General features: G+C 57.8%; 1 protein-coding gene across 1 annotated transcript; it reads right to left on the bottom strand.

Annotated features, from left to right (window-relative positions):
- Positions 1–11: 11 nt before the first annotated feature.
- SH3BP4 (SH3-domain binding protein 4) lies at positions 12–8,540 on the bottom strand (the record flags this gene model as incomplete). The annotated part of the gene is made up of 2 exons (XM_008941996.1): positions 12–200; positions 6,184–8,540. Coding segments are annotated over 2 exons (2,546 nt in total), but the record flags the coding sequence as incomplete, so codon positions are not given.
- Between the last annotated feature and the right edge of the window lie 1,431 nt (positions 8,541–9,971).

Genomic DNA, 9,971 nt, shown 5'->3' with positions numbered 1-9,971 from the left:
CGTCCCCTCACCTCGCTGTCCACCGTGCCGGCCTTGTCGCGGTGCGGGGCCTCGTAGGCCTCCATCTGCTGCCTGGAGACCTTGGCCAGCCGCTCGGCCAGCTCCCGCCAGCGCTGGGCCACCTCCACCGCCGTGGTCAGCAGCACGAAGTCCTGGAGGAGCCGCACCACCAGGCCCTGGCAGTCCATCTTCAGCAGGGCCTGGAGGCACAGGGGGGGACACACGACCGAGCAGGAGAGTCAGGGCGAGCAGGGCACTGCGCAGGTGTTGTGGTTTGAGGCTTGGAATGGGGGCGTGACCTTCCAGCAACTGGGAGGACCCCGGGTGGGGGTGCAACCATTGTATTCCCTCCCCTTCCCACACACACTCTGATAAGAGGCAGGGAGTGGTTTTTTGTTTCACTCCTGCCTTGGAGCTCGGAGAGGAAAGTTCTCCTTTCACTCCGTGGGACCCTGGAACCATTTCTGAGGGTTTTGTATATTTTATCTTTTGTATTATTCCCCTGATCTTTATATATATTATTTTCCTTACCCCCCTTTTTCGTTTTCTGTTCCTTGTTGAACAATATACTTCATCTTTTTAAAAAGTGTCTCTCTCTCTCTCTCTCTCGAAGGGGTGGGGGAGAGGCGAGTACACAGTTCTGTTCCGTGTGGGGCCTGCCCTGAACCCCTTTTTACACGGAACCAGGACAGCAGGGAAGGCCCTGGAGCAGCCACCCCAAAAGTCCTCCCCAGCCCCTGCGGTGGCAGCCGGTGGAATGAGGCCGCCAGGCTCAAGGGGAGTAATCTCATTCATTAAACAAAGTGCCCTGCTCCTCTGCAGAGAGCCCAACGCGGCCTCCTGGCCCAGCCAACCCCTCCAGATGCTCGGGTGCCACCATAAGCAGTTTAAGGCCTCCCAGGGGCTGAGAAGAACTGACTGAAGGTCATCCAGCATGGTCCTCCTCGTGCCCACAGCAGCACCATCCTCCAGCACAGACCAGAGGGTGTGGGCCAAGCAGAGCATTTTGGGGCAAAACATGGACAGATCAGCCTCAGGAGGAGATGGGCTGGGGTGAAACCCTGGCAGCACCTCAGGAGCCATCCCTCAGCTTGGGATGTTCCTGCTCTTCTCACCACCCCTCTGCCCTCCAGTGCCAGCTCAGGCACCACCTCCTTCTGTGCCATTTAGTGATCCAGAAGCTGAGACTTCCCACAAAGGGTTTGAAGAGCTGGGGAAGGGGAACTGCAGCAGGCACCCTTTTCTGGCCAGCAGTAACTGAGCCAGGAGAAAAGTGCCAGGGCAGGGTGAGCTCCTGCCTTTGGGTGGTACCACATCACAGCAACCTCTGCTCCAAGTGGGAAACAACTTGCAAGAAAGGGAAAACCCAAGGCAAGAAGTTATCAGAGGACAGGATCTGACCGAGAGCATCAACATCCCACTCGCCAGGGCTGCCCCATCCTCCTCCAAAGCCCATGGACCACAGCAGCAACCCCAGTCCTGGACAAATCCCTCCTCGAGCCCCAAGGGGCTACAGAAGGGTGGTTTATACCACAAAACAGGCACTCCCCTCATAAAACGTGGCAAACAGACCCCAGACTAAGACTGGGTGCTGGCTTTCTGAGAAGCCTCTTGTCTTCCTACAGCCAGTGGGACCAGCAGACTCAGGATGGTGGCCCCAGGATGGGTGCACACCAAGAGGTCAGTGTGTCAACAGGCTGTGCCACTTCAGTAAGAGCAAACCACAGCTCAGGGGTGCAGGAGATGGCCCAGAGAGATGCAGAACACCAGCAAGCACCCAAAGAACACTCTGGGACGTGTCTACCCATCAGGAACATCCCCCACACCTTCACAACAGCACAGGGCTGGTTATTACAGGAACTGTGGATGTGGTGGTCCCAGCATGGTCAGAATCCCAGACTGGTCTGGGTGGGAAGGGACCTCTCAAGGCCATCCAGTCCAACCTCCTGCAGGGAGCAGGGACATCCCCAGCTAGAGCAGGGTGCTCAGAGCCCTGGGCAACGTGACCTTGGGTGTTTGCAGGGACATCAACCACCTCTCTGGGCACCCTGACACCTCCCAGCTTCTGCTGCCGTGGGTCCTGATGTCTTCTCCTGGCACAAACCCCAGCCAGTCTGGCTCTGGGGCAGCAGAAGGGTTAAATCCTCACACGGGGACAGCTGGGGGAAGATGGGAACATCTGAAACCACTCCAGCCATTTGCAAACCAAATGCATGTTGATTTTTCCCTTATCTGTTTCCACTTTTAAGCTGGGCTCCATCTAATTCCAGCTGCAGCTTTTGTTTGCTCCTCCGAAGGGCTTCGCTCCTTCCGGCCCTGGGGAGCAGGAACAAACCCTCCTGTCAGGCCAGCCAGGAAAAGCCATTGAAAAGAGCATTATTTTCCTTAAAAAAAAGGCCACTGAGAAGCATTTACATCTCACACCTGTGCCACAACCTCTGCAGCAACCCCCAGCACCAGCCTCACCCCCCTCTGCGGGTGGAGTGCGGCCGGTCCTCGCCCGGCAGCCCCAGCCAGGCACCCCCAACCCGGCCCTTCAAGGAGGGTGCCAACCCCAAACCAAGCCAGCCAAGCAGCCCAGACGAGCTGCTCTCCTCCCTGGCCCCGGGGCTGAGCAGGTCCAGGGCAGCAGAGGAGGCCCCTGGAGCAAGGTGTGCCCCAGGGGTGCGGGAGGAGAGAGCTGCAGGAGATGGATTCTCCTCTTCCTCCCGTTCCCCTGCCCCTCCTGCTGCCCCAAGTCAACAAGAAAACAGCATCAACCAAAGCAGCTGGGAGGCCACGTAATCAAGAACTGTATAATCCCCCAGAGCAACAGCTTTGGAAGAGCTGGATTGCTCCCTGCAGCGCAGCACGTTAACCCTGAAACCTACTGACGGCCACATGACACCTACTGACGGCCACAGAACCACCTTTTCCCGTGCTTTGTGCCCCCTGTGTTTCGAGCTGGGGAGGTTTAATATGCAAATGACAGGCTGGGGAAAAGCAGGAGCACGGGCAGAGGTGATGGGAGATGGGGACAGCACCAAAGCCAGGTGGGGATGGGCTGTGAGAAAGGCACGTGGCCACCAGGGTTGGAGCTGAAGGGGGAATATGAGTCCTAAGAGCAGCACTTCTTTTGGCCTGGGCACAAGTGGCTCCCTCTGTCACACGAGGGGCTCTGGGGGAAGCCCTGCTGGCCTGGCTGGGATTAACAGGGCTCACAAACTTAATCCTCCAGCAGGCGCTTTTGGGATTACACCACAACTTCCTCCTCCTCCTCCTCCTCCCTCGCCCTGCACGAGCCTCCTTGGGAGCTGGGGGCACCCTCCGTGGCTCCAGCCAGCCCGTGGTGCCCACGTGTGCCCGGGGCTGGGCCCTGCCAGCCCCCCCCAGGGCACCTCCTCGGGAGGTGCTTTGAGATTCCCACCCGGCTCCAGGCCCCCCAGAGGAGCCTCTGCTGGAGAGGCACCCAGGGGGGGCTCACTTTGCATCCCGGCCCCAAAATGCACAACCCACCTCCCAGCCTCCGAGGGTGGAAACCAGCAGCCAGAAGAAAACAAGCCCCAAAGAGCAGCAGCAGTTGCCCGTGGCCTCGTGGTCCACGTGCCCCCAGCCCTGGCCCCCACGTGCCCCTCGGGGGCTCTGTGAGCTGGGGGTGCTTCTTCCCTCCCTACCTTCACCCCAACCAAAGGAGTAAACCTCTCCTCCTTGCCCCCAGCAGCATCACCAGCTTCACATGGACCCACCAAGCGTGGTGCAAGGAACCTGCAAAAAGGTACAAAACCAACCTCCACGAGGAAGCTGCTGCAGAAAAGGACTTTTTAAAGTCACGTTTGGGGTTGTCCTAAGCAGCATTTAGGATGCAGGCATCCTGTTGGCTCTGCAAGGACAATCAGGCCCTAAATCCCCAGGCCCATCAAGCTCAGCAGGGTTCCCTGGGGGAGCAGTCTCCAGGCTCTGTGCCCAGCAGGGCAGAGGGGAGGCAGGAGTCTCCTTTTGCAGCAGAGGGACTCAGGCTGGAGGAGCAGCATGCACAGCCTCGGGCTGCCCAGCTCTGGGTGTGCCACCACAAGGTCCAAGCCGTGGACAGGCTGCTCTGCAAGGACATTAAGGACATCTCGTGCCCACCAGCAGCTCTGTGGGGTCTGCACCACCAGAGAGGCAGCAGGCAGATAACCTGCAGTCAGAACAGAACACCATGGAGGGGGGGTGGCAACCCCAACATCATCTTCTGCATGACCTTTAGCCTGGAGAAGACAGAGCTCAGAGTTTCCACAGCACTCAGCTGACGTGCCCAGGGGCATTCCCAGCAGACACGTGCTCCCCCCAACAGGATGAACGCCAGGAGGCCAGTCCATTTGTTCCAAATAAATCAGATTTAAACACAATAAAATACATCACTGCTCCTCTCTCATCCTCTGAAACACAGGGTTTTTTTTCCAGAGAGAAAACAGGCTCAATCTAATTTCTCCATCAGCTAAGGAGGGTTTAGAAGCAGCATGGGTTTAGAGGCAGCACCAGGGGTTTAGAGGCAGCACCAGGGGTTTAGAGGTTCAGGAGCAGCCCCAGGGGTTCAGGAGCAGCACCAGGGGTTCAGGAGCAGCACCAGGGGTTCAGGAGCAGCACCACCTCCCACCAGGAAGGGAGCTCATCCTTTATGTCCCTCCCCTTGAGCTATCTCCTCCCTGAGCACCCAAGAGAGCCTTATCAGTCCCTTTGTCTCCCCACCGAGGTCTGGGATGGATTTTCCAGGACCTACAGACTACCTGGGCCCCTGGAGACAAAAGGAGGAGATAAAAGAAATGCTCAGAGGGTTGGGAAGTGGTGAAGGCAAACAGCACAGGCCCTTGGAAGCAGCAGGCAAGAGGAGCTTGGGTTTCACCTCATTGTTCACCGTGGCTAATGATTCAAGGAGCAACCCCTCCTCCCTGGGGAGCCACGGGGCCAGGCCCCAGCTGTGCCTACCACAGCATCTATTCTGCTTCCCTGGATGGCCCCAGGAAGGAGAGACCACCAATGGCCAGAAGAATCCCTCAACACAAGCAGTGCTGGTGGCATGACCTGGCAGCTGCCAGTCCCAGCCAAAGCACTGCCCTGAAGTGGTCCCCAGGCACCAGGAACTCCCTGGGCAGTATTTCCACGAGTAACCAAGGTCTCCATACTCTTCCTGACTCCTTACACCTCAAACTGGACCCTCAAATTTCCCACTCCTTCTTCAAGAGAGACTGGGGCATGAAAGACTTCGTTGGGCTCCATCCCCCTTCACCCCTGCTGCCGTGCCCACCATAGCTGCCACCATCCCTTGATTCAGTTGGCATGGTGGACAGCAGATCACAGGGTTCTCCTGCTTCTGCAGGACAGCCTGTCAGGAGCAGAGAGCTTCACATCTCCTCCAGACATCACGTCCTGGATTCTCCTTGGCTCACGTCCTACAAAGTGCTGGGAATGATGGTGAAGATGGTTCCTGTCAGAGATGACCCAAGGGCATCCCAGGGACACCTGCAGGCAGCACTTCCCCGGGTGCCTCCAGGACAGGAGCAAGTCATGCTTTTGACCCTGCCTCCCATAACCTCCTTGTGGGTACACTCAGGAGGGGTGGGTTGGGTGAGTGGACACTGAGGTGGACTCAGAGCTCAGAGGGTTGTGATCAGTGGGGCAGGGGCTGGTTGGAGGTCTGTAGCTCGTGGTGTTCCCCAGGGTCAGGACTGGGTCCAGTCATGTTCAGCATGCTCACCAGTGACCTGGGTGAGGGCACAGAGCAGCCCCTCAGCCAGCTGGTGGTACCACACAAGGCATGCTCTGACACTGGGGCTGAGGAGACCTGCAGCTCTGGGGTAACTCCTCAAACCACGTGCCACCAAAGGCTGCAACACCCAGCAGCAGGGCCCAGCTGAGGGCTGTGACAACCCTGGACCAAAACCAGCTGGACCTTGCAGGATTTCAGATGAGCTGCCAAGGCGAGCCCCCTGGCTGCCCTCACACCCGTGGCACATCACCCACCACATCCCTCCTCTACAGCCACCACACCAGGGATTCCCACCAACACGTACAGCCCCAGGGCTGGGCTTCCACCTGGCTGTGACCAGCAGCCTGCAGATGGACTTCCTTCTCCACAGACTGGATCAGGAAACACCCACCTCCCGTTCACCCCCGTGGCTCCGCTGGGGAGGGAACGAGGAGTCCCCCTGCAGACCTCAGACTCACCGTCATCAGCTCCTTCTGGAAGGACTTCCTCTCCTTGCTCTCGGTGTTGTTGCAGTCTTCCTTCAGCTTCTCCAGGACAGAGGCCACTCGCTCGGGCTCGCTGTCCAGCTCCGCCCGGCAGAAGAAGGTGAGTGGCAAGTTCAGGTAGCCCAGAGCGTCGGCGAAGGACCGCCAGCTGCTGAGGTTCTCCATGAGCAGAGTCCTCACCGAGGCGTAGATGTAGGTCAGGAACTTGCAGGGCCTCAGGATCTGCTCCAGCAACAGGCTGGTGGTGAGATCCGGCCCGGAGAAGTAGCTGGGCTTGACCTTCCCAACCACCAGCACGTTTTTGGTGTGTACGAGGCCGATTTTGCCCTGGTAGTAGCCAATGTACCACTCCTTGGTCCACAGCTGCCCTTTCAACCTGATCTTCTCCTCACTGAGGAGGGCTATGACATCTCCTTTCTTGTACTCCAGCAAGTAGTGGTTCTTGCACTGCCTCACCACCGTCTTCAGCAGCTTGCCATACTTCAAGCTCAGCACTGGCCTGTCCTGAAAAACCGGGTACTTGGCGGTGGCGGCCAGAGGGGAGAGGATGATCTTCCCCACCTCGTTCTTCTTGAGGAACCTCCTCTGCCCCGTGGGTTTGATGGCGCTTTTTGGAGGTGGCTGTGGCGTCTGGACGCAGAACTGGGTGAGGATGGCATCCCTGTCATCCTTCACCTGCACCCGCAGCGTGAAGTCCGACAGCTCGTTGGGGTCGTGGGAGGCAATGGGGAAGATGAGGCGGCTCACCTTGCCCAGCTTCATCTGGAAGCCCCTCACCACCTTGGCCTGCTCGCTGGCTTTCACCTCGTAGTTGGTCATGTTGGAGAACATGCAGAGCTTGAGGTCCTGAGGGCGGGACAGGGCAAACTGGTGCTTGCCCCAGAGCTGGAGGGCGACGGGAGCAGGGCTGTGGGACTGCCTGGTGACCTCGCTCACCAGGAGGGTCTTGGGGGCACACTCGTGCCCGAACACGGCCACCACGGTTTTGAAGGAAGGGTGGATGTGTTTGGGGCCGTAGACGCCCACCGTGATCTTCTTGCTGATGTAATCCCACACGGTGTAGGGGTAGAGGATGTTCTGCCCCTGGGCCACGGCGGCGACGTACATGCAGGGCTCCAGGTTCTCCAGCCTCACCTGGAGGGTGTCCCCGCAGGAGCAGCTGGGCTGCACGGGCACGTAGGGCCCCTCCTTCACGTCGCTCCGCAGGCACTGCAGCCCCACCAGGCTCTGGCTCACGACGTCGTTCTTCACCTCTGCCGACACCTTCATCTCCAGCGTGATGGAGGTTTTCACCTCCATGTTGCTGAGCTTGATCTGCAGGACCGGGCTGATGGTGCTGCACTTGTCGCTGTTGAGCTCCAGCGGGGGGTCCAGCATGGCTTTCATGGAGATCTGCTGCGTCTCCCCGGGGCACACGTGGCCCTCGGGCACGTGGATGCTGATGTTGGTGTCCGGAAGCTGAACGGCCCCGCCGGAGCTATCCAGCTTGCAGACGATGTTGGTCTCCACCGGCTGCGTCTGACCCCAGCCAGGATTTTGACCCAGCAAATCCAAATCGTGGCAAGACCGAGCCAGCTTCCTGTGGTTCAGCCACGCTGTCCTAAAATCCTCCCGGCTCTGGAACTGCTCAGGGGTGGGAGACTTCAAACCGCTGAAGAAACCCGAGGGCGCCGGGGCGTCCGACTTGGCCTGAAGAACAGACAGCTCAGACAAACTGTAGGAACGTTTACTTCTGAAGAAGGGGTTGTCCCTTCTCACAGGGGGTTCCAGATCCAGCCTGGTCGTGGATGGAAACTCATCAAAAATGTTCCCCAGGCTGCTATTGGCGGCGGAACTGGAGAGAGCTGAAGCAGGAGCCCCCGTGTCGAAGAGCAGCAAGTCAACGGTGGACTTGGACTCTTGGTCCGAGCTGGGCACCGGCTGCAAACTCCCGTTGAGGAAGGGGTTGGTCTGGACTCCGTTGAGGAACGGGTTGTTGTTGTAGGCATTTGAGGAGTTCCTCTTCACATCAGCCCACTCCCCGAGCAGGTCCAGCTCCTTGACCCCCTCGTCAGGGCTCTCCAGTAGGTGGTCAATCACCCCGCTGTCCGACAGGGAGGAGTTGCGGTAGCCGAGGGGCTGGACGTAGGAGGAAGGGATGTAGCCCATTTCCGTGGTGTTGTGGGCGTACCACCACTCCCCTCCTGATGTGTCCAAGACGTAGAGGTGGTCCCCCTTGGAGAACTTCAGAGTGGTGAAGTTGGTCGGACAGTAGTCTTTGATTGCGACCACCTCCTTCGCGTTTCCGAAGGACGTGGGGTTGTCCACCAGCAAGGCACTAGGAGAAGGCACTGTGAAGCCAAGAAGAGACAGCACTGTGAGCAGCCCACAGCCACCACTTCCTTCAGGTCAGCAACCCCTTAAGCACTGAGGTAAGGTGGTTTTACAGCCTCTGTGGTTTTTTTCCCCCAACTCTTTATATTTTAAAATAAAACTTCTCCCTCTGCTGCTTCTGCTGCTTCTGGTAGATTCAGATTCCTCTTCCCCAAAGGGCTCATGATCTGAAGGGTTGGGCGTCGATGTGCTTGGGAAGAGCAGTGGGAGCTGGCAGAGGAGAAGCAGCAACTTGTTATCCTCCCAAAGCACCCAGTGCCTTAGCAACCAGCCTCCCTCTCCACGCCAGGCCCCAGGCAGCAGGTCCTGCATGAGACACCAGCTGAACCCCCTGAGGAGCTTTGAGGGAGTAGGATTTGCTTCTTATCAGCTCTCCCTTCCACCTGGCATGCTGAGATCTCAGCTCCTGGGGGCACGTGCTGGAATCACAGCATCATTTTGGTTGGAAGAGACCTTTAAGGTCATTGAGTTCAAGCACTACCAGGTCCCCACTGCCCTGTGTCCCTCACACCACATCTCCATGGCTTGGAAACCCCCAATTCCAATCCTGAACCCTGGATTCGAGGTGCAGCTGAGTGCAGGGGGAAATGGCAGGAACCCCTAAAGCCTCACAGCAGTTAATTAGGGAGGGTTCTCATCTACAGCTACACAGGACAAGCCATCAGCCTACCACGTTGCCCAGCAGGATCTCAAGGCCTTTGGCCACCACTCTTTAGCCTTCCCCCTGCACTCCCCATGCAAATAGTTACCTGTGCTTCCTCTGGTCAATGCCTCCTCTTCAAAGACATTCTGCTATAACCCAAGGTAACACAAACCCCAGAGGACTTTCAGAGCAGGCCAGAAGTCCTCCTGCCCTGCTCTGGAACACGTTTCAGTATAAGGAACAACTAGGGGCAGGTTAAGCTTCTCTTTTTTCACCCCATGCCAGCTGAAACCCCCCAGCACCTCACTCCTACATAGCTCCTATATTTCAAAGGTCCTCACCAAAAAAGCAGGTGATGCCACACCAACGTTCAACTGGAGTGCACCAGGCAGGTGCCGAACCCAGCAAAGCCCTTGGAGAACACCAATAATTCCTATTTTTGCAGTAAAAACTATCTCATTTGCAGCAGAAGCGTTTGATGTTCTCTTTTTGCCTGCAAAGGAGTGGCTTCTGTGCACGTTCCTTTTTGAAGGCTCTTGGTGTGGGCTGATTCCACCTGGAGGTACCTCCTGGGCTCCGTTCCTGGTGGGGGGACAGGAACTCCCCTCTCACCTGAACACGGACTTTGTGCTGAGGGGGGCAAAGATGGCGAAATAAAAAGCAATAAAAGGGGGGGGGAAAAATAAAATAAGGGATTATTCAAGCAACCTGCAGCTCAGGGGACGGGGAAAACAAACTCCTGCCA

The sequence above is a fragment of the Merops nubicus genome, unplaced genomic scaffold (assembly GCF_000691845.1).
Source record: "Merops nubicus isolate BGI_N331 unplaced genomic scaffold, ASM69184v1 scaffold41146, whole genome shotgun sequence".
NCBI lineage: Eukaryota > Metazoa > Chordata > Aves > Coraciiformes > Meropidae > Merops > Merops nubicus.
This window is presented reverse-complemented; position numbering and strand designations above follow the sequence as displayed.